Raw genomic sequence first — 27,999 nt, forward strand, 5'->3', positions numbered from 1 at the left:
AAGTATATAAAGTTAGTCTACTTCACCCAGACTGTGAATCCAGATGGTAAATTCCAAGAATGATGGGGAAAACCTTCAAATGTTAATCTGATTTGACAGGCTTATTCTGGTTTAGGTCATTTTGTGCTTTTATTTGCTGTGCCAACCATCAGTGTACAAAGCAAAGCCCCTCACCTTGAAAACAAGACCACTGAAGACATTTTGCGCAGACATTCAGAGAACTGCAGTAAAGTGTTACAGTCTGAAGACAGTGGGTTGGTTTAGGTTGCAGTAGGGTTAGGGGAGGTTCTTGCAAGCAGTAGGATAGACTGGGATCTCCACCCCTTGCTGCAATTATAAAGGCACTAACATCTAAGGAGGGAGCCAGGGAGGAGTTGAAGGGCCGACTCCTTTCCTCTGGAGCGCTTGGTGAAGAATGTTGCAGAGCTGTTAAACTATCAGACAATTAATTGTTTCTTGGGAAGAGAGCTTATCTCTTTCTTCTGTCTCCCAGTGAGAAAAATGTGGCTGAAGTTTCTTTTGGCTACCCTTCTCCTGCATGTAACAGCTGCAAAGGAACCTGAGCCGTAAGAACTACCATTTATTACTAATAGTACTCACGATAAGACTTTAAAGACAGTGCTAATTAGTGCCACTACTTTTACTTTAAATATTAAATACTGCCATGACTCATCTTTTCTATCTGGAGAGCTAAGTTAAGCTGGAATGTGGATGGCAAGTGAATGATTCTCATTTAATCTGGAGCAGACCTTCTGCCTATTGCAGAACTTCCATAGAAGTTGACACGTGTGTTCAGAAAAGACAATAGCAGCAGTAACAGCAGTGTGCTTTGCTAAAAGCAGGTGGGTCCAGGACTCAGATAAAGGGCAAAAGGGCAAGAACTGGGGGTGCTAGCAGAGCTGTGTGGGGAACCCAGGGCTGGGCTAGTTGGGAGCTGCAGGGCAGGAGTGAGGGGCACTGGCAGCGTGTCCTATGTTTGATCTAAACTAATCAGTGGGTAGTGAATAATAACAATACTTCATATTTGTTTTATCCTGTTGAGGCTGTTTCTCCTTTCTCTATGATGTGGTAACTTTGATGTTTGGATGTCACAGGCAGTATGTCCTGATGGTGCCTGCTGTCCTCCAAACCGACTCTCCAGGTCAGGTTTGCCTGCAGTTCCTTAACCTCAATGAGACAATATCTGTCGGAGTCATCCTAGAATATGGTGCTGTTAACACCACTATATTTGACAAAACCATGACAGCAAGCAATGGACTACAATGCTTCAACTTCACGGTAAATTAATTTTAATTTATGTCCCAATGGAAAAGAAATGTAAGGAGGGACAAGAAAATTAGAGCAGAGAGCACAGGAGAGGAACAAGCAATGGAAGAAATAAGACTTGTTGAAGGAAAAAGGAAGCAGAGGAGAGATATAGAGTAACAGACAAGGAGGCATTTTTAATAGACATAAGAAATAAGAAAGGTCCAAGAAAGGTGATGGAAGGTGATGAAGGTGATGGAAGTGAGACGGGTGTCTCTTTGTAGGAGCCCAGGCCACAGGTATAGCTGTTCAACAGGTTCTGGAGCAAATGACTTCCAGACTAGCAACCTCCCCTTGTTTTTGTTTCCTCACAGATTCCTCCTGTCAGTTCTGCCCCATTGGCTTTCATTTCCTTCTCTGCCAAGGGCACCACAGTCAGCCTAGAAGAGCGGCGGTCAGTGATGATCTGGAACACGGAAAGCATTGTCTTCGTGCAGACAGACAAACCCATCTACAAACCAGGACAGAGTGGTGAATATCTATTTAGTTTATAACATGTCCCTTAGGAAGCAATTTCTTCAGATAGAATTTCTCTGCCAGGTGTTTTTCAGACTGAGCTACAGTCTAGGCAGTTTCTTCAGACTTTCTGTTAAAACCGTTACAAGTATTTGCTGTGGAGCTCAGAGAGTCATCTTCAGGGGCAGGAGACCGTCATCCCATGGCCTCTATTATTCTCTTTGTCCCTTCATCCCAGCTGAAAGAAGAGGGGAGCTTTTACTGCTGCTGTTTCATTACTGGTGACAGGCGAAGATAGTGGAAAGAGGTGATTAGATCAATACTTATGGGCCTGGCATGAAACAATGCTCCCACAGTCTTCTGTCTGTGATGCTGTTCACCATCAAAGACAGTCTAAAGACCAAGAGTCAAATCCATTATTTTAAAATGAATCATAAGTTTTTAAAGACAAAATGATGCTATTTACCTTCTGGGTTCTGATGGTTTTGGACTTTATATTTTCATGTTGTTGTTTTTCCTGCATTTACGCTATTCCCCTACCCATACTTCTCATCTGGCCATCAAACAGAGCTCCACGTATGCAAAGATCCATTTATCCAGATCTATTCCTTAATTCACTTGTAGGCTTTAAGGCTTCTAGCACACAGCTAGAGCACTGTAGGAAATACTACAAGAACACTTCTTTCCAGAGGTCAGCCAAATAACATAGGTATTAGACTGGATCAGCTATACCTTAATTAGGGACGAGTTCTATCTACATATATACATAGCATGAAGGAAAGCTTACCAATCAGAATTTGGTGCCACCAAGGAGTCCCACAAACATGAATTGATTATTTGTCAGATTGCTTGGTTTTGAGGTGGGGAAGCAGTAGAGTAAATTAAATGTTGTAAAAGTAATACTTTGTAAGGACATTTTTGAAACATGTTTTTATGTTTTTCCTTGTACAGTAATTCATTGTTCTCCTTTTAGTTTTTCTCTTGTAAAGAAAAAAGAAAGTAAGGCAAAAACATATACAACATGAGAACAAACTGAACTAATAAGAATTACACTGCATTAGGAAAAACTGGCATTTCACTGAGTTCCATTAATATTTGTAACTTTCACATGTTCAAAGCAACAAACCCTGCTTTAGAGATGGGGAAATGAAGAGGAACAAATTTGCCTACATCATGCAGACAGCCACTGAAAGAGTTATGGTTGTCACTTGAGACTGCCTGACCTGCACAGCAGTTCTTATTCATCCGGTCATCCCCTTTCTCTGAGGTTAAGCAAACTTTCATGAAAGAGTGTGAGAACTCGATGCTGGGGAAAAGTCCCCTGGGCAAAGTCTGTGTAGGATTCTTTTACCTTCAGATGCATTTTATTACCTGCATCCTGTGCAAGTGGGACTGTTAGAAGATCCAGTGAAACTGGGAGTACTAATGAATGCAAAACATCATGCTCAGCCAAATAAACTACAGTTAATGCTAACACCTTGTTCCTTGTCTTTCCAGTGAGGTTTCGTGTTGTTGCCCTGGATTTCAATTTTAAACCCGTTCAGGAGATGGTGAGTGACCAGTAATATGCCCCTGTATTTAAAATTGCTGGGAGACAACCTCTTCTCAAATTTTAATTAAACAGTTGCTGCGGATAAAATGAGATATTGCAGAGACTAAATGCCAAAGAATTAACATGATTTCCTAACCACATGCTATAATCCACCCTTATGTTAGACTCACAGGGAAGAGTGCAAGTGTGTAGACAACACCTCCTGCTATTGCTGGGAAAGAGGCTCAAAAAACCCTCCACTTTGTTGCTGCAGACATTATTTTAGCTCTGACCAGAAAGCCTACTGTTCAGTCTCCTGCTGTTACTGTTCAGCAGTTGTTGCTTGCAAAAATTGGCAAGTCATCCACCTAGTACTTTGCTCATTTTAGAAATGGGGAAATGAAAACTGTTACCGCAATTGTTTATCTCATCAGAGGCACTCTTTGCATTACCAGCAAGCTGTCTTCATGCTCATAGTACATAAGATAGAAGGGTCTTTACTGGCCTCTTCTCATGTGGTTGTAATGAAAAAGCACAGTGTTACCGAAAGAGTTGGTGCTAATAAGCAGAGTGAGGATATAAGAAGCCCAAATCACGTTTCACATGCACCTCTATAACTTACACAGCTGCTCTGGGTTTGCACTAAATCCAGTATGATCAGAAACTGCCCCAACATTCTCATTTCATCTCTTCCCTTTATGTAATCTTCTTCTTGAAGTAAAACTCCTATTAAACTGATTAAGATAAGAGATGAGGATCTCTGATTACTGGTATTATACTGATTATTAGTTAAACATTTCTCACAGTCCTGGGGAAAATTAATTCATGTTTGTTCAGCCAACCTAATCTCTTTTCCCACTTTATTTTGTCCTCTTTCAGTACCCCTTGATTGCAATTCAGGTAAGAGATTTTTTCTCTTTGTACTGTTTTATGCATATAAAAATAAAATCTAGGGCATGTGTGCTTACATCAGTTTGTATGGGCCCACACACAGCCAAATCCTGCTCCTGAGTACACTGGCAGAAATTAACAGAAAGTTCATAAAATCCCAGGATGCTTTTCAAGCTTTACTAACGTGGAAAGCGTACCAATATTCATCTCAGTAGTCAAAAGTTGTACCGTTCTTATGCCTGCCTTTGACTCCCCTCACCTCCTCCAGTTTGCTCAACTTACTTTGGTGTATATCTTTTCATAACCCAAGTGCTGCTGAAAACTGTAAACAAATATAGGCTGTGGATACAATTACTAGCAATGTTAGCACTTCCATGACATTTTGCAGTGGTTTTTAAAATAGCAATTGTAGTTCATGTCTAGACAGCATTCTTGCAAGTTTTCATGTTATACCATGAAATCAGGAGACTTTATTTTGTTTGCAGTGAAATATACATATTTGGAGCTCTACATGTGTTTTTCTGCAGTCAGTGCTTTAAACAGTTCAAGGAAATGGTGTGCATGAGGTTTCTTTAGTCTAACTAGCATAAAATATACTCGGCGGCAAATGACAACTCAGTGAATGCAGAAGAAATGCTTCCTTCATTCTTCCAGCAGCTGAAAAAAGCTGGGATTGCTAAAGATCAAGATTTGTGTGGGATAAGCTCAGCTGAAGGGGAAGTACAAAGAAGGGATTTTCTTTCTCTCCCCCCTTGACACAAAACTAGAGCAACATGTACTAAAGAGCAGAGAAGAGCAGTATTGTGCAACTTCCCCTGATGATTGAGACTAACACCTAGGCTGGCAGAGGATGCCTAAATCTGAGATCAACAGATGAGAACCTAGCAACATTAATAATCAGAGTACTAAGGCATAATTTATCTCAACGCACATGCATTAAGCAACTTCCCCAATGAGTTAAAGTAACTTGCCCTATTTTCTTCTTTGTTTCTGTTTTTGTGTGCTAATAGCAAAAGATTTCCAAGGCAAACAAACTGTGAGTCCATGTTCTTTTTTTCTTCAGGATCCACAGGGCAACAGGATCTTTCAGTGGCAAAATGTAACATCGGAGATGAACATTATCCAGATTGAATTCCCACTAACTGAAGAGCCTATTCTCGGGAATTACAAAATTATCGTAGCAAAGAAGTCAGGAGATAAAACAAATCACTCATTCCTCGTGAAGGAATATGGTAAATGCCACCCATTGTTTTTATTCAGAGTATAAAACATTATTAGAGATGAGCCCCTATCAATGAACCCTTTTCATTGCTAAAACGTCAAACAGCTTCCTGGCAAATGCAACTTCAATTAGTTGTCGTTAAGAACTGGAGAGAAAAAAAAGAACAGTAAAAAGCCACAGAAGATAAATTAACCGTTTTGCACAGATTCAGTCAGGAAAATAATCTGTGTAACAAATCAATAAATTGATTGCAAATTTCACTGTGAAAAACTAACCTTCTCCCAGCCACGTCCACAAGCTTTCTTGGCCAAAGCTCTGCAAGGCATCTAGACATCACAGGATTCACCTCAGAAGTCCTGACTTCTCTTCAAAGCTTTGTAGAAATACTTTAGTGAGCCTTCACAGGTTAGGCCATTTCTTGACTATTTTGGCACCTCAGTTCTGAGATCCCATTCCATCTGTGACTAACGCTGATGATATAGCCTCATTTTCTCTTTCATCTCAGGAAGGCCTGCCATTTGATAATGTGCCAGTATTATTTTTTTTCTTTTTATTCTTTGTCCTAGTGTTGCCAAAATTTGATGTCACAGTCACTGCACCAGAAAGCATTACAGTCCTGGATTCAGAGTTCACAGTGAAAGTCTGTGGAGTGTAAGTACCGGGTGCAGAGTGGTTAGGAAATATGCTGAAGAGTAAGAACTTCCCAAGGACTGGGGAAAGAGACAGAGCTTAGAGAAGAGACCAAAATAAATAGGGCCTCAGAAGAGGTTGGTCAGGGTTGACTTGGTGTTTGGAGCTTTCATTTACTTCCGTGCTCACCTCATTTTATTGTATGAGTATTCTCTTCCAACTGGTGTTTGGTGGGTTGAATAAATCTTTTGAGAGGTCCCCTGCTAAAGTAGGATGTGTCCACTCCCAATAACCCACTTCAGAGGGAGATCTTCATACAGCAGAGCACCGTTAAATTCTAGCAGGGGTCTTAGGGTTCCCGCTGTCTTTATCTCCACCTTCAAGCTTAGTCCTTCAGAAAGACTTTGCTTACTCTAATACCAAGATCTCATAATTTAGAATCCAGGGTTGAAATCCTGATCCTCTTGCAGATATGAGGAGCTTTGCTTTGATTTCAGTGAGTCTAGAACTCCACTCTAAGCTGAAGAGTGGAGACAACAGTCATAATTTGGTCGGTAGCCATATCTGTCCATCATGCTTATAGAGGTATTTATTTTTACATTTAAGGTGTGGTTTTGGTTCATGGGTTTAGGGGTGAAATAGAACTCATTAATATTTCAACTTCTGAGCTGTATTATCTTTTTGTAACAGCAGGAGAGTTAGGAAAAAGCCTGTGAAACTATTCCATTCTCTGGCTTTCCAGCTCACTGCTCGTCCTGGGTCTATCCCTGCATATGTTAGCTTAAGTCAATTTTTCAAGCATCAGTTCATGGACTGATTTCCTCTTCCCCTAGGTACACCTATGGCCAGCCTGTTGAAGGGAAAGTCCAGCTCAGCGTGTGCAGGGATTTTGATTCTTATGGGAGGTGCAAGAAAAGCCCAGTTTGTCAATCATTTACCAAAGATGTATGATACATAATTATTATTCCTCTTTATGTTTGTCCTCTCTCCTGTGTTCTTGCTTCTCTCCCTTTGCTCATCACACTTTTCTTTCTCTCCTCGATGCTTCACTTCACTCTACTCATCTATTTGCTTAGATCACTAGCTAGGAACTCAGGGCACCTCATTTCTCTTCTTGGTTTCCTACAGGCCTGAAGAAGGACTCACATGTTCCTTCTTCATGACTCAGTTTCCCATCTGAAAAGTGTAGACAGTGATGTCTCCATCAGTCCTGTATAAATCATGTTAAAAGTAGTGGGAAAAGACTTCACTCACTAAAGAAGGGTCACGTGTATTGCCAGCATCCTTTGAAAGCTGTTATCCTTGGTAATAGGATTTGTTTTCTTCTCTTTCCAGCTGGAGACAGAGGGCTGTCTCTCCCAGGTTTTCAGCTCCAACATCTTTGAGCTAAATCGCATTGGTTACATGAGGAATCTTGAAGTGAAAGTCATTGTCACAGAGAAAGGAACAGGTAATCCCTTCTAGACAGTCTGAAACAGCAACAGTGGTGTGGTCAAAAAAGAGAGTAGGAGATATTCAGCCTCTGCCTGCTGAATACAAGGATGTCTTCCTGAAAAAGAAGATCCATTTTTATAAGCACAGTGACCATCTCCAGGCAAATGCTAACTCTGATGAAGATATATGCAAGACAAAGCATTTCTTCTCTTGACTCTGGACATGTCTTACAGGCCTGAAACTTACAGCTACTCAGTCTATTTCCATAACTCGGGTGATGAGCAGGATACAGTTTGAGAACATGGATCGCCACTACAGAAGAGGAATTCCTTACTTTGGACAGGTAAGCAAAGGCATAGAGAGCTTGTATTGAAGATGACTGACAGGCAATCACATGACAACAGTGATGGGAACATTTGGGGGACTGTTTGGGGCGGGGGGTGTTCTCCCCAAGCTTCTTTCTTTACATACAGTGCCCTACTGGTAACTCTGAATACTGAAGAGTATTAGTCTATTCTGAGTTTGATTCTGCCATAAATACTTTGAATCAAAACAATCCATTAACTAGCATTTTTTTAACTTGCATTTTAAGCTTGATATAAATCACTGCCTCCCCCTTCAGAATTGACCGTCATATGTCAGTCAGAGATGAATAAAAACACTGGGGGATGAGGGAAGAAAGAGTGAAAGGAATTTAAGAAAAAAAATCAAGGAAATAACAACAGTTTCTGTCTCAAAAAGCTTTTCCATGATTTTATGTTTCATGACAAACCCCACATAACTCTGTCAGTGGTTTAAAGGGTAGGGATAAATCTCTCTCTTTCCTCCAGTTCAGATTTTTTCAATGAGGAAAGGATAAGGGGACATCGTACCAGTAGCACTGAAAGGAGGGAACAGATTGTCTTTCAAGGATTTTTTTTCCCCCCTCTGGAAGATGTCAATATATAACTTTCTCACTTGGCCCCCACTCCTGCTCCATTCTTCAGATTGCTGTGCACCTTACCACCCCTTACTGGAGGATGGGGGTCAACAGGCTCCCTGGGGTGATGTGCCACAGTGAATTCCTCAAACACACGCATTCTCACACACACTAGAGGTTAAACATTCTGAAAGACACGTGGTAGGAGGCTGGGATGATACATCTCAGAGACAAAGCTGCTGACAATGGCTTCAGACAGCTTCTTCGCTTTTGTGCAAAAAAAAAAAACCTTGAGGGTCATATCAGGGGAACTATTGTCTGGAAGCCACTGATTTTCATACTTTCTCAAAATGCAGCAGATCCCAGTCCCTGTCCTGGTGCCATCACAAACCATTCACAGTCCTTCCCTGCACTATGAAACGTCTGTTGCTGGCCATATGTTGTATGCCTTCACTTTTGTTACATTCAGTCCCACTGAAGTCAACATCCACCTGAATACTTGTAGTTCTCTATTGTTATTTTTGTTTCAGAGGTCATTTGTCTCCATCTTGTTTCTGGACAGTGAGGATAGTCAGTCTCTTAAGCTTGTATTTAATATATTATTACTTCTGCCATCTTTTTCTGAAAAAAAAAAACCTCAAAATGAATGCTCAGTTCTAGCAACCTAGAATTTACCTAATGTTGTCTTATTTTTTATTTGTTTGTTTAACACATAAACAGCAGAGACAGTGGGGACAGAATCAGAAAAGTGTTCAAAACAAAGATCTGGAGAAAAGGCCTTCAGACACTGGAAGTATCAGCAGCAGACTCTCAAGACTAAGAAAGGAAAAAATGGAGGAAAGGAAGTATATCTTTAAACTGGAAATGTGTAGTCAGAACAGACTGGCCAGGAAAGAGATGAGACATAAGAAGTTCTTGCTCCACAAAAGGACGTTATCAATGATGTAGCACATGCTGAGGAAGCTCCTGCTCCAAACCTCATAAGATAGCTGAGATAGCTGCCAGAAAGTGAAGAGAGACATTCCAGTGCTTAAGTATTGCTTTGAAGGGAGAAGAAAAAGCAATTCTGCTGTGTAGAGAGCAAAGGAGTGCAAAACATTAGTATCTACATACAGAAAGATAACATGCTGAACATGTCTTGCATTCTCTTCTACAGATCAAGCTGGTAGACAAAGACAACTCTCCTATTTCCAATGAGGTTATTCAGCTATTTGTCAATAACAAGAACACAGACAACTTCACCACTGATGATAATGGCATTGCAGAGTTTAGCATTGACACGTCCGAAATGTTTGATCCTGAGATCAGTCTGAAAGTGAGTACAAAACAAGGCTGAATAGAGTCAGAGAAGAGAGATGACTACTCTCAAACTGAACCCAAAAAAGATGGGATGAGGTTTGAATTCTGGTAATAAAAATGTGCTTTCTCTGGCTTATTTAATTTTCTAGAGCTCTCAAAAATTACTATAAAAGAAGCAAGGAAAACACCTGAGTTGTTGCAACGCAATGTCTTGCTACAAGGCTGCAAGACCATTGTGCTGCTTTTTCCTTACCAGTTTGGCTTCAGATGCAATTCTTAAATATATGCATTGTGTGAACTAATCATTCTCATGTCAGTATGTGATAATGATTTCCCTAGTGACATATGTTTGTTTTCCTTTTCTTCCCCACTCCGTCTCCTGATCAGGCAACTTATAAAACCAGCGACCAGTGCCACTCTGAAGGTTGGATAGAGCCTTCCTACCCCGATGCATCTGTCTCCATCCAGCGCTTCTACTCCTGGACTAGCAGTTTTGTGAGGATTGAGCCTTTGTGGAAAGATCTGATCTGTGGGCAGAAGAGGATGATCACTGTGCACTATGTCTTGAACACAGAAGGATACAAGAGCATCAACACCATGAACTTCTACTATGTGGTGAGTATGGGATTGTTGCATGGTTTGCAGAAAGGGCTTGACCGGGCAGCTATCTGGTAGTCCAACCACAGCAATTACAGCAGTGAGTGCTCTTCCAGCTTTTGGATTACCAGCCAGCGCAATGGCCAACAACCCAAGGACAGAAACAGCACTGAGGTGGTTTGGCAAAACTACCCACTCAGGAAAAACGACCCCCATTTCTGGCCATGTTACTCTATTTCATAGTAAGGAACCACCTTCATAATATCTCAGGCCAGGGTTCTTGTCCCTTCCCTCCAAGAAACTCTTTATGGTATTTTCTGCCTCCCCTTTCCCTTCCTTTTCCTTCTGCTTCCTGACCGGTGACAAGGGCCCCAACAGTAGCAGCAGCAGTGACAGAATCCAGCATGCTCTAAGGCTGATGTTTAAGCATTTGAAGCCATCTCAACGTACACGCCTTAATTGTCCTGTTGATGTACATTGAACTAGATTGCCGCTTTCTCCCTCCAAGCTCTACCAACCCATAAATGTATTGCTCTTCTCTGCACAGGGCATGGCAAAAGGCAAGATTGTCCTTACAGGGGAAATTAAAGTTAATATCCAAGCTGGTAAGTTAAATTGCCAATCCATGTTTCTGCATTTAAAAAAATAAAAAAGAGGGATGGTTGAACTGAGGACCAAGGCAAGACTTCCTGGATGTATACAGCAGCTATTGGGAGGGGTGTATCTCCCTCCATCCACGCATGTGTGCATGATACTAGTACTACCACTAAGATCACTATAAAGTCAGATTTAGTCCAGCAACTAGTTCATTTGACATGAGTCAAGAAGTAGTGTCCTGTAAAGCTCTTCCCAAAGGATAACGTAGGGAATGCAGAGTGTCTGGCTTAGGGGGCTATCTGAATCTGGCCACATGTTCAAACCCACAATAAATCTGAGAGCATCTGGATCTAAACCCAGGCATGTCACCTCCTGGCAAATCCAGGATCTTTCAGTTTATCGTCTGAGTACAGATTGCTCCACTGACTGGTACAGCTATATGCCAGTTGAGGATGGCTACTACTACAGCGGATCTTTGCGCTTCTCTCCTTATTGGTGCCTTTCTCTCTTCTAACAGACCAAAATGGCACTTTCACCATCCCACTTATGGTCAATGAGAAAATGGCTCCAGCCCTTCGGTTGCTGGTATATACCTTACACCCTGCCAAGGAGCTGGTGGCAGACAGTGTCCAATTTCCAGTTGAGAAGTGTTTCAAAAACAAGGTGAGAGGCACTAAGATACAGCAAGTCTTACCAGCTGTCAGATAAATACAAATTCTTTGTGCACACATTCACAACAGATTTCCAGTTTTATTTCTTGTTTCCATCCACTTCTGTCAGCATTAGCCTCTTCATTCTCCTTTTTTCTCTTTTTCCTTATATCTCTCCTCTACCACCACCTCTTGGCATTATCATCAAAAGGTAAATCCTCTTTTAACATTAAAAACTACTTTTCAGGAAGCCCAGACTACCCCCAGATGGTTCTTGCCCCTCTTGAACTATATTAGTGTCTTAATTAGCTTAGACTGTCTGTTCTTTAGCATAGTGAGCATACTTTAGTCTTATCCCACTTCACTATTTAACCTAATTTTTTACACTTTTTTGTTGAAAAATGGAATTGGGGTTTACCAGAACTAAATACATATAGAAAAGAAAGCAAAAATAACAATCTGGGTTTTAAGTTTTCCTTCCATGTGATTTCCATTGAAACATTTTGATTTGTGATTTTGAAATCAGATTTCACCTTTAAGATTTTTCTAATCTTCAGTTCTTCTGATTTTTCTAATTTTCAGCTAAAAAACATGAAACATTAGGAGAAGACAAAACAAATGAGGTTAAGTAAAATGTTTCCATTTACCTGATGTGGTGTTCCCTTCCTACTTTTTCCCTCTTATCTAACACAAGCGTGAAATAGATTTTGCTCTCAACAGATTCAAAACAGAATCCATTCTATATTTCCTAAGGTGAGCCATAGACCTAGTAAAAATATGATTTGCTCACTGTAGTGCTTATTACATGCAGTCTGTGTCATATAAGATTTGATTTGATAATAGCAGCAACAGAATCACACTTATTTTAAATCCCCTGAGGTAGGCTTCCTTTAAGCTATCACAGGAGTCTAAATGTGCTTATTGCCTAAGCCCCCATTGTAGCGGAGGCCCGGTCAACAGAGGCAGTGGAGACCAGACATCCTTCTCCAGGCAGAGTATCTGTGCTTTAACAGAAAAGCCTTCTACTCTCCTTCTTGCCCTCCATTCACACACACATCCAGAGCAGCCAGGCAGTAGGGATTAGCCATACCAACATCTGTTTGATAAATTTCAGGTCCAGTTGCAATTCTCTAAAAAGCAGATGCGCTCAGCTTCCAATGTCAGTTTAGTCATTGAAGCTGCTGCCAACTCCTTCTGTGCTGTGAGGGCAGTGGATCAGAGCGTGCTGCTCCTGAAGTCCGAGACAGAGCTGTCTGCGGAAACGGTAAGCTGCCCAAACTAATGCATTGCTTCCTTCCACTGCAGCACTGCTTCCTCCTCCTCTGTTACAGTGTCTCTCCACTTGAGACTGTTAGACTGTGTTAGACTTCTACCGCTTTTTGCATGTGCTGGTCATAAACCATCTATAATAGGCAATACACAGCTTTTGTTTCTTGCCAGTTGGAAGTCTTCTTTCATGTGGGATGTGGTTAAACCAGTGACTGGTCTCTGGCAGCATGACCCTCTGGTGTATCAGCCACTCCTTGCAGTTTTGTGTCATCAGCAAACTTGCTGAGGGTACACTCTGCCCCATCATCCAGATCATTAATGAAGATGTTGAACAGGATTGGACCCAGTATTGACCCTGGGGGTACACCACTAGTTACTGGCCTCCAACTAGACTTTGTGCCACTGATCACCACCCTCTGAGTCCAGCCGTTCAGCCAGTTTTCAATCCAGGAAACAGCGCATTGTTTCAAACAGGCCAACATCTCAGCTCTGGCAACTTGCAGCACATGACGGTGTAATCAGAATTGATCTTTCCACACACAGGTTTTGTATTTCCTTCCCCCTCACAGATATACAGCCTGCATCCCCTGCAAGACTTTCAAGGCTACATCTTCAATGGGCTCAATCTAGAAGATGACCCCCAAGACCCCTGTGTCTCATCTGACAACATCTTTCACAAAGGCTTGTATTACACACCTGTAATGTCTGGATTAGGCCCAGATGTATATCAGTTCCTCAGGGTAAATGTCCTGTACATTACTTAAATCTGTTGAAGTGAGTTTCCACTTATATGGCTTTAGATATTTTTGCAAATGACACTGTTAGTAGAACTCATACACAACAAACTCTCCTCATGGACATCTATTCTCAGTTGACTCTGGTGCCTACTGTGATTTTCCAGCATGCACAAAGCTCCCACAAGTCTCTACATAGATGTGTCTGGGCAGCTCTCTGGTGGAAAGGCAGTAATGGGAAACAGGGAGGAATGGAATAAACCTCAGCCACAGTACAGTTATGGCTAACACCGAAATGTGTTTTTTACAGGATATGGGCATGAAATTTTTTACCAACTCAAAGGTTCGGCAACCAGTTGTGTGTACTAGTGAGACTGTAAGACCTCCACCATATTTCTTGAATGCAGGATTCATGGCTTCTTCACACCATGTCAAATCATCAGGTAATATAAGGGACAGGAAAGAGATTTTATTTTTCTCCTTGAATTAAGTGGTATTCATGTGACACGGTGTCCTGGTTTCGGCTGCGACAGAGTTAATTTTCTCCCTAGTGGCTGGTACAGTGCTGTGTTTTGGTTTAGTATGAGAACAATGTTGATAACACACCGATGTTTTAGTTGTTGCTAAGCAGTGCTTACACCAGTCAAGGACTTTTCAGCTTCCCATGCTCTACCGACTGAGAAGGCTGGAGATGCACAAGAAGCTGGGAGGGGGCACAGCCAGGACAGCTGACCCAAACTGGCTAAAGGGATATTCCATACCATGTGATGTCATGCTCAGTACATAAACTGGGGGAAAGCTGGCCGGGGGGGCGGGGCGCTGCTTGGGGACTGGCTGGGCATCGGTCGGTGGGTGGTGAGCAATTGCATCATGGGTCACTTGCTTTGTATATTCTTTTATTATTTTATTATTGTTATTGTTATTATTTTATTTTATTTTATTTCAATTATTCAACTGTTCTTATCTCAACTTTTACTCTTCTGATTCTCTCCCCCATCCCACCAGGGAGAGTGAGCGAGCAGCTGTGTGGTGCTCAGTCACCGGCTGGGGTTAAACCACGACACATGGACGTGGACAATACTCACGAATCACATTAATATTGATATTGAATATTGGTCTGGCACAGAATGAGATGGCTTAGGATAATGGCCAATGCCCAAAAAAGCCTTTTAGGTCTACACTTCTGATTCATGTCCAGTTTCATGCTGGGAAGTGTTGGCAATCAGTAGAGTGTCACACAAAACTAACACTGTTGACACTGATTCCCTTCTGACCAGAGCTTGTTTGAAAAGACAGTGCAACAGAGTGGACAGCAAACAGATCTAAGAGCCAAGTAACCCGAGTTCTAGTCCTAGGTCGTGAGACCAAAGCACGTCAAGTAATGTTTTCTTTTTCTGTGATACTGGGTATACCTAACTCAGAGATACATTAGTGACATTAATTAATATTTGTGTGGGATTACTGATAGTCTCAGAAAGAAATGGGTAAACACTAATCATCCTTCATACTGGCCCACGTATATTAAAACCTGTCCTTTCTGGGAGTCTTCGTTATATGAACCAGGTTTGACTAAATTCCCATTATCTCTTACTAGCTGAAGTTGCTAGAGAGCAACGTGGGAAGAAGCTCATCCTTGAGACTATTCGGGAATTCTTCCCTGAAACTTGGATTTGGGATATAGTCCTAATTAAGTGAGTACTGCTTCTTCTCTCTCTTTGCCTTGCTTTTAAGAGTTACTAAATATGTCCCCTGATATCCTGCAAGGTGGCAATTCCTTGCCACCTCTTCTTATCTTTTGGCCTGGAAGACCTAGCTTTTTCAATCATCACCTGACCACCTGACTTCCTCTTTTCCATGATAAAATTACCCTGTCCCCAAAGACATCTATTCCCACAATGTGTGTACCATGAGTCATATTCCCTTCCTAAGAAGAGGGACACCTCTATTTAAAATATGGTTCAGCAAAACAAGAATTCTGAGTTTTCTTTCCAAATTCAGGGAAATGGTGGGCAGAAGAAGTTTCAAATGGGCTTTTCTCAGAAGATTTGGGTGATAAGTTCTGGGGGGACTTGGATGTAGGATTTCTGCAGACAGAATACGGGTAGTGCTGATTTTCAAAACCCGTTGCCTCTACTGAGAAGCAAGGTATAGAAACTCACCCTTTCTAAACTCATCCTTTATCCATTCCCATCAGCTCTACTGGAAAAGCCAGCATCTCATACACCATCCCTGACACCATCACCGAATGGAAGGCCAGTGCCTTCTGTGTGGAAGGGTTGGCTGGATTTGGTATGTCTGTGCCTGCCACCCTGACAGCCTTCCAGCCTTTCTTTGTGGACTTGACCTTGCCGTACTCTATCATCCGAGGAGAAGATTTCCTGCTTAGAGCCAATGTCTTCAACTATCTTGACCACTGCATTAAGGTGTGTACTTCGGCCCACACTTACCCCATCCCCAAAGAAGTTGCAGCCTTTGTAGTCTGAAAAAAAAAAAACCAACAAAATGATTGGTGTAGATGACTGGATCTGTCCCTGCTCTGGAGTGATGTACTGCTCATTCTATCTGATGATAGATTATCCTGACTGGATTTGTCCTCCTAAGCCACTACAAAGCAGAGGGAGATCTGTGCAAGTTGTGACTAGGATGGGTGTATAAGCAACTGTCTCTAGAGATCCATAGAAGAAGGAAACAAGTGCTTTGCCGAGTATCATTCACTATCCACAGTCATGCAAGCCATCGATGGTTTTAGTGGGGTCTTTAGGGAATATATGTGAAAGTGTGAAGAAGTGAAGAGCTTGTGCTTGCCAAACAGAAGGAAGTGGGAAGAGCAAGAAGTAGAGAGCAGATAAACCCTTCTTCTCTGGGGTGAAAGTTCCCAAAAGCACCAAAACAGAGAGCACAAAAGTCCAGTAACTGCCCTACGGAGTATCTGTCCAGCTAGAGGCTCTATTGCTCCCAGACACTGGGGGACTGTACTCTCAATATTCAATACTTTCCAGGCAAAATGCTTCCAGACCACAGGTGCACTGCACCTTTGCATGGAGGGAGCTTACACACGGTTTAATGGATATCTGAAGAAAGAAAAACAGGGATCTTCTCTTTGGCTTCTTGTTTCTTGTGTTGCATCTAGGAATCCTGAAAAAAAGAGGCAGGTGTAGAGTCTAGATTTCTTCTGCTTGATTTGAATGCTGAAAATCAGCTCTCCAGTGTCACAAGATCACCACCAAAGAGGGAAAAATCAAGACACAATTTAGGAATGTTTTTTTCCAAACTCTGTTAACAGTTTGACCTAACAAAACAAAAAGGCCTAGGGTTTTAAACATCCTAGAAAAAAAGATCTCCATTATTGAGGCTTTCATCTCTTAACCTTGTTTTTCAAGTATTCCTACAACAACAGAAGAACAAACACTAATCAGTGGTTTCCTTTGCAAGTTAGTTCAAAGCCATTAGCACCAGGTTAACTGAACATAACTCAATATCCTGATCAGGAATCAGAGGTATGCATAGGACATTTAACACCTCAAGGGAGAGTGTCATGAGAAGCAAAAGGGAATACTGTTAAGGTTACATCTGGTGGATGATTCCTCTAACATCATCATCCTAGGCCTTAAATCTGCTCCACACTGTTAACACTGGACATAAACAGAGACTATCTCACCCCCCTCTAACAATAAAGCACCATTTGCCTATGGTACAAATTCTTCATCCCATCACACTCCTCTTTCTGTTCTCAGATTAATGTTTTGCTGTCAGATTCCCTTGATTATCAGGCCAAACTCACCTCCCCAGAGGATGATGGATGTGTATGTGCCAAAAAAAGAAAGACCTATGTCTGGGATATTTTCCCCAAAGAAACTGGTAAGTGCCTTTGAATCTACCTGGTTTTCTGTTCTGAGATTGATATTAATCAATTTATACCTCACCTGAAAAACCTAATCTTCTTCCAACCTGGAGAACTTGATCTACCACTGGTCTTTTCCAGCTGTCTGGGCTAAAGATCTCCTCCACAACTGCAGTGTGTTTATCATTCCCATTTCCAGAGATCAGTTCTCTTCCCATATGTCTCACCTAGAGTGACTGACCATTCATTATGTCGCACTACTTAATATCTGTAGATATTCATTATCAGATGAAATTTCTTACTTTAGCCATCATTCTGTGTGATAGAGGTCCATTTTTTTCTACTTTTCTGCTACTATTTAAGGTAATGTAGTATTCAGCATTACTGCAGAGACCAAGGATGATGGAGCTTGTGGAGACAAAGCACCTAGGAACATCAGTATTGACTACAGGGACACCCAGATCAGAACGCTGTTGGTTGAGGTACTGCTGAAAGCTCTTACTGCTTGCCCTGTACTCCCTTCCACGAGGAAAGAAAAATGCAGCAAAAGTACCAAAAGCAAGTAAAAGTTTTTCAGGTTCCCTAAAGAGCTCCTGGTTTGGCTCCATCTTCATCTGGCTGGAACAGGGTCTGGCTGTTCAATCTAAGACCAAGTCCACTCCCATCTGATGTCCTCTTCCATGAGGATCAGTGGGTGTTGGTAAGTGCACATCTCCCTCATGCAGAGGAGAAACTGGAAATGAGGGACTCCATCGGATGGGAACTCGCTTTTAGTAGCAGCCACATGAACCTGTAAACTGTTGCTTCAATCCAGCTGTCTTATGGTGCAGGAGGATGGGGCAGGGTGTGGGTCTTCTGTCACTGCATTTCTTCTGCATGCTTTGTTCTCATCCACTGCATGTGTCTCTTCTTCCCATCACCATGCAGCCTGAAGGTATCAGAAGGGAAAAGACCCAAAACTCCCTAATCTGTACAAAAGGTAAGGGTCTTATATACTGCTGTCCTGAGAAGAACTGAAAGGAAGGTTGGAGCTTGCACTCTTTCCTGCAGTGCTCGTTGATGCTGTCCCTCCCCTTTTCCCAGAGGTGCCCAAATGGCAGCTAGTGTGAGTGCTTACAGTTCAATTCCCTGCTACGAACTTCCTGTGTGGTCTGGTGCACGTCATTTAGGCAGTGTCTGTGCTGCAGTCAGAAGTGCTCAGGTGCTGAAGGAAGGCTGCTATGGACCTATCAAAGGGAGATGACCTTTTTGTGTAAAATCTATTCTGTGTTTCATGCACTCATGTTTGACTGCTGTCCTCTATTCCAAGGATAACTGCATCTTGCAGCTTTCCACTTCTAGCGGGAATGGGAGAGGGAAAGTAACATTCCCTTCCACACCATCTTGGTGCTGACTGCAAACGGTTTCTGAAGTTTCATGGAAGCTCTGCCTAAAAGAAGCACAAAAGCAGCCCTGACCCTCACCAACCAGCTCTTCCCAGTGTCTTACTGAAGAAATCCCCAGGTTTCACAGACACTACAGCCTGGGAGCACCAGCCTTACCCTGTTCAACTGATTTCTGTTGAGCAATGACAGTTACTGCACCATTTCGTCTGTTTTTCACAATTTTGGTTTTGCTGTGCCCCCTTCTCTCTTGATGTTCTTGGAGACAGCTGTGAGTTTCTGTCTATTGCTTGTATGCAATTTTGCACTGTGCAGTTTCTACCAGGAGCATGTCGCTGCTATAACCAGTGTTCCTATACAAATGACCACAACACACTTAACATTTTTCTCCACAGATGATGTGGTTATTCAAGATGTTGCTCTAGATCTACCTACAAATGTGGTGGAAGGATCAGCCAGAGCTTCCTTTTCTGTTGTTGGTAAATATAAAATTAATAAAACATAAAAAGAAAGAAAATGTAAAAATATAAAATGAAAGCTTTGTCAGGATTCAAGATGTTAGTTTCCAGCATTTGTGTGGGAAACTTTTAAGCAAAGAGACTGATTCTCATCTTGTCCAGCAATGCTCTTTGCTGCATCAGAGAAATGAAGTTTCTAAATATTGGTTACATCCTTCTTCACTTTTCTGTTTAAATTTATTGCATTTGAAAGTTTTGCTCTGATGTACCAGAGTTCCGAGTTATGACCTCAGCCAGACTGTCAGTAAGACTTTTTTCCACTCACCCACCTGCAAATCAGAGATGCTAGTGGAATCTTTTCAGTCTTTTCCTGGAAAGGACCTGGACTTGGTTACATGACTAATAGTCATAAAATCTTTGCTTTGTAATGTTGGTGATTTCAGCTCATCCAGAAATCCCTTGCTGGGTCTGTGCTATCTTTCCTAAAATAGCAATTTAGAAGTGGTCTATGATACATCTGCATAACCAGTGTCCCTTTTCAGCATTAGTTGTTAATTCTGCAATACATGGTTCACTGCAGCATCTCTGGGCTGTTGCCCTTTCCTCCTCTGGAAACAGAAGTTTCCTAGAAGTTCTTTTCATTTCTAATAAGAAGCATCTGCTTGAAGTGGCACTAAAATAGGTAGTGTTTCTGGTGTGGGCAATTTAAACTAAGTGAGAAGAGGCAGGGAAGGGATTTCTTTGTTGACTGCAAAGCAGAACAGAACAAATCACTCAGCACTGAGAGCTTCATGCTTGCTGGAAATCTCTGTGGTACCAGACAGGCTTGCAACCCCAGATAGGCTTTCCCTGACTCTGCCTACTGAACGGAAATTACTGTTTATTTTGGCGTCCACGAGTTGTGCTAATCCCACTGGTATCTCCTCTTCCCCAGGCGACATCATGGGCACTGCCATGCAGAACGTGCACCAGCTCCTCCAGATGCCGTTCGGCTGTGGGGAGCAGAACATGGTCCTTTTTGCACCCAACATCTACGTCCTGGACTATCTGAACAAGACAGGGCAGCTGAGTGAGGAGGTCAAATCCAAGGCCATCGGATACTTAGTGAGCGGTGAGAGTTTTGTGCTTCCCTTACCATGTACGCTGAAATTCCCATTGAGGCCCAGTGAGCACAAGCAACAGCATGGCTATCCTAGCAGTATGGCACTGCTGCTGTAGCGCAGCTCAGTGACCCAAGGGACTGCCCTGATCAAGACATTTGCTATCTTTGCTTTCTTTTTCTTTCCTTATCCCATTTTGCTGAGACTTAGCTGTCATGTTTCCTTTGAGGTTCTGTCTTTCAGTCCATTTCTCCTCTTCCACCCAGGCACAGCATGTATCCTAATCCTGTGAGCTTAGTTGGAGCACAGAGCTGATACAGCTCTGCCTATTCTGTGACTCAGTGTTTCTGCAGGACAAGATGTTCCATGCTTCCATCTAAGCTTCCTCAGGGCTCCCTCGCTGCTTGGTAGATATATATTGCCTTTCCATGCTTTCCCACCATAGTTTCAGATAAATCTGATTGCAAACAGAATAGGTTTTGTTTTTTAAGTTAGGGAAGACTTCCTCTTCCATGTTTTTGCAGGCTATCAGAAGCAGCTGTCATACAAACATCCCGATGGGTCCTACAGCATCTTTGGTTCCAGAGATAAAGAAGGCAACACCTGGTGAGTGACTGGGAGCAGAAATGGCTCAGAGATTAATTTGCACTAAATTCACATGATGCAGGTAAAACGCATCTTTATTAGACAAATCAGATGTACAGAGCTGGCTAGGACTGGGACTCTGTAAGTACTAAGAAAAATGGTTCTCCACCCGCTTCCAGGTGGAGTGCACAGAGAGAAGGCGATCCCTAAAGACCCCGCTGGCTTTTTGATTCACACTCCTGCCGTCTCCCATGAAATTCAATCCACTGCAGTGCTCTGTAGCCAGGACCAGCCCCAGAGTGTGCTGGACACCCTTCCTGTGTTCCATCTAGCTACTATTCCTTTAACTCTCCTGGAGGAGCACACGAAGACAAAGCAAGCCACCAACATGTTGGCTGTAACTCTACATCCTTATGCCTAGCGTGAATGGAAGGGCTGACTTTTTCTGTTCCTACTTCCAATGCTCATCTCACAGCTTCATCTTTCCCTTGCAGGCTCACTGCCTTTGTGTACAAATCATTTGCACAAGCTAGTCACTTCATCTATATTGACGACAATGTCCAGGCTCAAACCTTGATGTGGCTGGCTAGCAAACAGAAGTCAGATGGCTGCTTCCGAAGTGTTGGGACACTCTTCAACAACGCCTTGAAGGTAGTAGAGAATTAGTTGGTCAAATTTACACTCTTATCATTAAGAACATGCTATCCCATTACTGTCAAAAACTATACTCCAAATGCCTGTCCTCTGCCAAGGGCTAACTCTCCACACCTTACAATGACTATTTTCAGCTCAGTCAGCTTCCCCACACTGTATTTTACATCTTATGAGCACCTGAGATAGGGTTACAGGACTGTAAGCTTGAGGGAGTGATGTTTTTTGAGGTGATAGCAGCAGGCTTCTCTTGATTTAAGAGCCATCCCTGCTATGTGTATGCTCTCCACCCTTGTGGACTGCCTCCAGAGCTGGCCACACTCTCCCAGCTGGGATATGGCAATTCATATTTAAAGGTTTCTCACTCATGCCATTCACTGAAAATTCCTCTCTCCGTGTCCTTTTCAGGGAGGAGTAGATGATGAGCTGTCGCTTTCTGCCTACATCACCATTGCCATGCTGGAAGCTGGGCACTCTGTCTCGGTAAGGAGACATTCCACTGATGGTATTCAGCTGCAATTGGTCCCCAGTTGTTGACTTGGCTCCAGTGTCTGCTACAAATTGTCTAGGTAGTAAGGAGAGAGAAAGAGAGGGAGAAAGAGCTCCCAGGGAACATGACCCTGCTCTGTATCTGCACTAGTTGCTATGATAGAGAAGTTCCCTATAGAATTATAGAATCATAGAATGGTTTGGGTTGGAAGGGACCTTTAAAGGTCACCTAGTCCAACCCCCCCTGCAGTAAGCAAGGACATCTTCAGCTAGATCAGGTTGCTCAGAGCCCCGTCCAACCTGACCTTGAATGTCTCCAGGGATGGGGCTTCCACCACCTCCCTGGGCAACCTGTTCCAGTGTTTCACCACCCTCAGCGTAAAAAATTTCTTCCTTATATCTAGTCTAAAACTACCCTCTTCTAGTTTAAAACCATTACTCCTTGTCCTGTTGCAACAGGCCCTGCTAAAAAGTTTGTCCCCATCTTTCGTATAGGCCCCCTTTAAGTACTGAAAGGCTGCAATAAGGTCGCCCCAGAGCCTTCTCTTCTCTACAGCTTTTAAACCACCAGTGTTCAAGCAGAAATTGTACAGACCTCAGTGGGATTAGATCTTCTATTTGAGAGACCCAAGACATTTAGTGACACCTTTTAGTTTCCAATAAAAAAACTTGACAGGTAGTAAGCCACACACTATGGCTTAGCCTCAAACATGCTCAGTCAAGAAAGTAAGTTATTGCAGGTAAATCCATAAAGTCTACAAATGAAACTAAAAGCTATGTTGGAAAAACAAAGATCCATCAGAGTGAAAAGCTGATCTGTCCTTTTTAAAAAGTGGCTAGTACAAAGGAGACTACAGCGGAGATGTTAGATTTCAGTATATGAGTTTCTCTGCCTCCAATTTGTCATATCCTTTCTGAGGACCTTCCTGATTAGTGCATTAGCGAGAACACAGAGTCCAACTGTGAACAATTTTTATTTGGTGTAAACCTAGTACAACTCCACAGAATTAAAATAAATTTACACCAGTCACTGAGGATAGAGACTGCTAAGTTGGATTTGTTTAAGACAACAGACTTTTGACTATAGAAGTGCAGAGTGAATTATTATCATGGAGGTAAGCAGAAAGAATTAGCTGTGAAAGAAACAGAACAGTCTTCTGTTTATACACTGACATCTTCAAGAACACACTGAAAAGCTACTTGATTTGTCTGATGTTTCCTCTGAAATCCCTCCTTCTCTCTCCTGAAGTCACTATACAAACTGAAGTCCCATTCTCATTGCTGTGACAGTGACAGGATGAAGAACAGGTTTAAAGAAAATAAATGTTTGGCCAGGTGAAGACTACTGTCCTGAATTAGACCCATATGTTTTGTTTTGTTTTTTAAAGTACCCTGTAGTCCGAAATGCCTTTTTTTGTCTGGAGACTGCATCTGAGAAGAATATCAGTGACGTTTACACTCAGGCACTCATGGCTTATGCTTTCTGCTTAGCTGGCAAGGCAGAAAAATGTGCATCATTCCTTAGAGAGTTACAGAAATCAGCAAAGGAAGTTGGTGAGTTTCAGCCATTTTGGGAATTTGGGAAGTGGGAAGAGGGAACAGATCTTACTGATGGTATGTGTTCTAACCTTGGCAATATTGAGAGTATAGCCACATGAACCAACCACCACAAATAATCTGTGGAGTTAACTTACAGTGTATCTGTTGCTCTGTAGAGAGTACTTGTGAGAAAGAGGCCAGGACACAGTATATCTCTGAGGCAGCATAAAGCAGTGACACCCATAATCCATTCTGGTTGCTCCTCACCCTCTCTTTGTTTGTTCAGATGGCTCACAGCACTGGGAGCAGGAGGAGAGGTCTCCATCAGAAAAATCTCCCTCCTTCCTTGACCATGCCCCATCAGCTGAAGTTGAGATCACCAGTTATGTGCTGTTGGCTTTGCTCTACAAACCCAACCAGAATCAAGAGGATCTCACAAAGGCCTCAGGGATCGTGCAGTGGATCATCAGGCAGCAGAATCCCTATGGAGGTTTCTCTTCCACCCAGGTGCCAAAACTCCCTTCCACTCCCCAGCCAGTCCTAGGAATTGGGGCACTGATTCAGGGTGCCAGTGGGGCTTTGACTCCCTAGTCGTATTTCTCTCTTGTATTTGCTGTCTCAAACACACAGAGACCAAGCCTTTCTCTTAGAAAGGCCAAAATACTTTTTTTTTCCCCTCTTCTTCTTAACTATGGAGAGGTTGAAGCCATACAAGAGCAATTTGACTAGCAACAAATACAGATATTTGTGTCAGGGATGAGCCTAGACAACACCAAGTCCCAGCTGTTATATGGCCAAGAAGTGCTCTGTAGTTCCCTAGAAAACACATGCTTCACCACTATGAAAAACTCTAGAAGTGTGCTCTAGTGCTCAGATTTTATGTTCTGAGACCTTCATATGAGTAGAAAGATTTCTTCCACCCTAAAACATACATGCCAGAATGAAATGGCTCCTTATATATGGGAACCCTGGAATTATATGCAAAATGAAGGTTTCTTTAGCCAGGATGAAGCGACTGTGCTTCACATTGGAACCGTGACTTTGACCTCCTCTGCACCGGTCACGCTGTGTAGCTAATTGTCTTTTATTATTTTCTTTTCCTTCAGGACACAGTCATTGCTCTTCAAGCCCTCGCTGCTTATGGTGAGGCCACCTACAATTCTGTTACACAAAATGTAGTCAAGATCACTTCCAAAAAGCCTTTTGAGAAGGTATTTATTGTCAACAATGAGAACAGGCTCCTGCTGCAACAGACTCCCCTTCCTGAGGTCCCTGGGAAATACAGCCTAATGGTGAATGGCAGTGGATGCGTACTCATGCAAGTAAGTGTCTGCTCTCCTCTTCATTGTGCCTCACATTCTGCATACAATACAGTCATGTTTTGATGATTCTCCATGTGACTTCTCTTTATTTTTCCTAATTATTTGATTTCCCTAAGCTATTTAAACACTCTTTTCCCCATCCCACCTTCTGACTCCTGTGGAGTCACAGCATGGAAAAAAAGAGTCCTTTCTGATCAGCAATTGGTTTCTTTCTGGGAGGTGACTCTGGGTACAAGCAGCTTCATTGTTAAAGAGCAGAAGTCTGATGTGTCCATCATTGATGTAAGCAAGGATCTTCCACATAAAACCAAGAGCAACATTGGCAGGAAACTTCACTAAGTCTGACACTTGTTTTTTGGAATGCAAAGAAAAACCCTTGGCATGCTTGAACAAAAGGGTTTTTTCCTCTTCCAGACAGCACTGAGATACAACATTCACCTTCCAGAGGGGGCCTTTGGATTTTCGCTCTCAGTACAGACATCAAATGCTTCCTGCCCACTGGGTCGACCAGCAGAATTTGATATTGTCCTTGTAAGCAGGTAATATGCCATCAACAAACCAGCTGCACAGATGACAAGACACGCAGGGAAGAGTGCTGTGTGTATTCAGTTCTGCTTATAAAGTCAAGAACCATGAGCTAATCAATGCGTTGATGATATTGGCCTGTAAGACACAATATCCCAAAAGACGTTGTGATACACCCAGTAACTGATGGTGTTAGCACATACTTGGTCCCTTCATACTAGGGGCCTTCCCAGTGTCTCCCATCTGAGCCAGTCAGCAAGCGCATGTGATTCACTCCAGCCTCCCCGCGCTGTATGAGACCAGGAGCAGACAGTTGAGGTTTGCTTCCCCAGATGTGGTCCAGACTGATGGGGACCTCTGTTGTTTCAGTTACACAGGGAAGCGCAGCAGCTCCAACATGGTCATTATTGATGTGAAGATGCTCTCTGGCTTTGTTCCTGTTAAGTCTTCCCTGGATAAGGTAAACTATAGGAGCAAGATTAAACGAGTCGCCCCAGGGACAGAGGAGAAGAGTGGTCATGATGAAAACAGAGGCCTGGTTAAGAATCATTCACCCACAAACCCTGAGAGGTGTTTGCATGGCTGTGCTGTCTTCATTACTGGGTGGAGGGAATGCCCTACAGGGAGCTACGAGCACACAGACCTTCCCACGTTAAAAACTAGGAAGGGTTCCAGCTAAAGCCTGACCAGCTGGCAGCTGCGACTGGGAGCTGGCACTGCCCGGGTAGGGAAAGGGTGGGAAATCTGCCAAACTAGTTCCGAAACCTATACAACACCAGAGGCAGGCAGTATTCCCCAAATGAACTGCAGTGCCTGTCATGCACTTGGGAAGTGCTCATACCCCCCACTAAGTCAAGTGGCAGTTTTTGCTCACTCCCCTCCATCTATTCAGCAACATTTGGGCTCTAAAAATCAGCTGCCGGCCCTTGATACCTGGCTAGGAACAGGATGAATCCCACAGCCATGTGGTGGTAGGGTCTGAGGTAACACTTGCTTTTTAATGGTTTATAAATTAATCAGTTTATCTCCATTTCTTTGTTTTAAAGCTCATTGATGGCCGTACAGTGATGCAAGTAGAAAACAAGAAAAACCATGTTCTCCTTTATCTGGAAAATGTAAGTTCTGATCACTGTCTATTTGATTTGCAAAAAGGGTGAAAACAGCATGTAATAGATGCACCTACACAGTGGATACACTGTATAAAGTGCATTTATCATGTTCACTTCCCCATCAGTTTTCCCCTGTAATCACTAAGCTGCTTACTCCTCAAACTGCATGTAACATCCCAACCTCCCAAACAGCTTCAAAGTGACACCTGCCCTACTAGCAACTAGAAATAAGTTAATCAAAAAAAGCACATAGAAATTAATCAAAATTCTATCTCCTTTCAGTCAATAGCAGATAAACACTGGAAAAGAGGTTCCCTTGTGTGTATGTCCCTTTGGTAGGCTTCTCGTAAACCTCAGTCCTTCCAACAGGACATGAAACACTGCTCTAATCTCCTCTGGAAAGACATCCATTCCTTCTCTTACACTAGTTCATTCCCAAATTTAACCTGTAATCTAATCCCTGGATCAGAATTGACATAGTAAAAGTACATTTGCTTGGGGCCCTGCAGAACTAACAGCAGAGGCCGATATCCCAGTGATGTACATTGATTCCCGGTTTCTTGGTGGCACATAATGTTCATGTCTGAAATGGGAGGGGTTGGAATGCCAGACTCCTGACCATCGGGAGATCCTGGAGAATTAAGCTCAGTCCTTTGGGACACTTTTTACTCTCTGGCAATAAGATGTGTAATAACTACAGAATCAGGTAATAAAAGCAGGATAGGAAACCTACAGCTCTTCACTTCAGTTTCGCTTTGGACTCTCCAAACATATTTCTGTTCCCAGTTTGGCAGGCAGATAATGGATGTCCCACATCTGTATATGTGGCATCAGTGGGATTTGGAATATACAATCAATCAGCTTCACGCCTGGTCTGCTCCAGTTGGCGTTATACAAATAAAGAGACTTATGTGATCCCTGTCCCTCCATTCCCAGATCTCACAGAAGAAAAGGAAAGAAATCACTTTCTCGGTTGAGCAGGACTTTGTAGTGACCCATCCCAAGCCAGCTCCTGTGCAGATCTATGATTACTATGAAACAGGTAGGTCTTTGATTTTAACCAGTATGAAGTCTGGGGGAGGGACAGGGACAGCAGAAACACTGCGCGCGTTAAGGGAGACCCAGAACCAGCCCTCCTGGAACCAACACTCCTCTGAACTCTATCAGGATCTGGATCTAGTGACAGGGGAGAGACTCATTTCACTTTAGTGAGCTTGGTCTCATGCCCAAGGTGGCAAGTGGGCATGCCTGGAAAGTTACAAAAATGCATGTGCCAGAACAAAGGAGATGTCAAGGATCTCCAGCTTAAGGGTGCGTAGGGTATATCCACCTCCAGGGAAAGGCACAGGAAGTGGTCTCCAGGCTGAGGGGAACATTTCTTTCCTTCTTTTCCAGAGGAGTATGCTGTTGCTCAGTATATGTCACCTTGCAAAGAGGCTGTTGCAGAAATGGATTGATGATTAG

At 42.7% G+C, this 27,999-nt stretch overlaps 1 protein-coding gene and 1 long non-coding RNA gene across 2 annotated transcripts in view; one reads left to right on the forward strand and one right to left on the reverse strand.

Moving 5' to 3' along the window:
- Window positions 1–27,999, reverse strand: part of LOC143163804 (uncharacterized) — an 84,844-nt gene that overhangs the window by 44,284 nt on the left and 12,561 nt on the right. The window lies entirely within an intron of this gene.
- On the forward strand, window positions 487–27,992 carry LOC143163790 (ovostatin). Its single transcript, XM_076345665.1, has 35 exons — window positions 487–566; window positions 1,095–1,278; window positions 1,620–1,776; window positions 3,259–3,311; window positions 4,172–4,192; window positions 5,247–5,415; window positions 5,972–6,056; window positions 6,869–6,980; window positions 7,371–7,485; window positions 7,703–7,812; window positions 9,545–9,703; window positions 10,075–10,302; window positions 10,832–10,889; window positions 11,399–11,544; window positions 12,646–12,795; window positions 13,370–13,540; window positions 13,845–13,977; window positions 15,129–15,225; window positions 15,729–15,957; window positions 17,269–17,392; window positions 17,739–17,857; window positions 18,303–18,354; window positions 19,153–19,236; window positions 20,150–20,326; window positions 20,840–20,921; window positions 21,395–21,551; window positions 21,960–22,034; window positions 23,429–23,594; window positions 23,866–24,086; window positions 24,686–24,901; window positions 25,316–25,440; window positions 25,796–25,886; window positions 26,473–26,541; window positions 27,472–27,577; window positions 27,931–27,992. The coding sequence occupies exons 1-35, from the start codon at window positions 502–504 to the stop codon at window positions 27,990–27,992; spliced, it is 4,368 nt and encodes a 1,455-aa protein (XP_076201780.1). The 5' UTR covers window positions 487–501.

This window comes from Aptenodytes patagonicus, chromosome 1 (genome assembly GCF_965638725.1).
Source record: "Aptenodytes patagonicus chromosome 1, bAptPat1.pri.cur, whole genome shotgun sequence".
Taxonomy (NCBI): domain Eukaryota; kingdom Metazoa; phylum Chordata; class Aves; order Sphenisciformes; family Spheniscidae; genus Aptenodytes; species Aptenodytes patagonicus.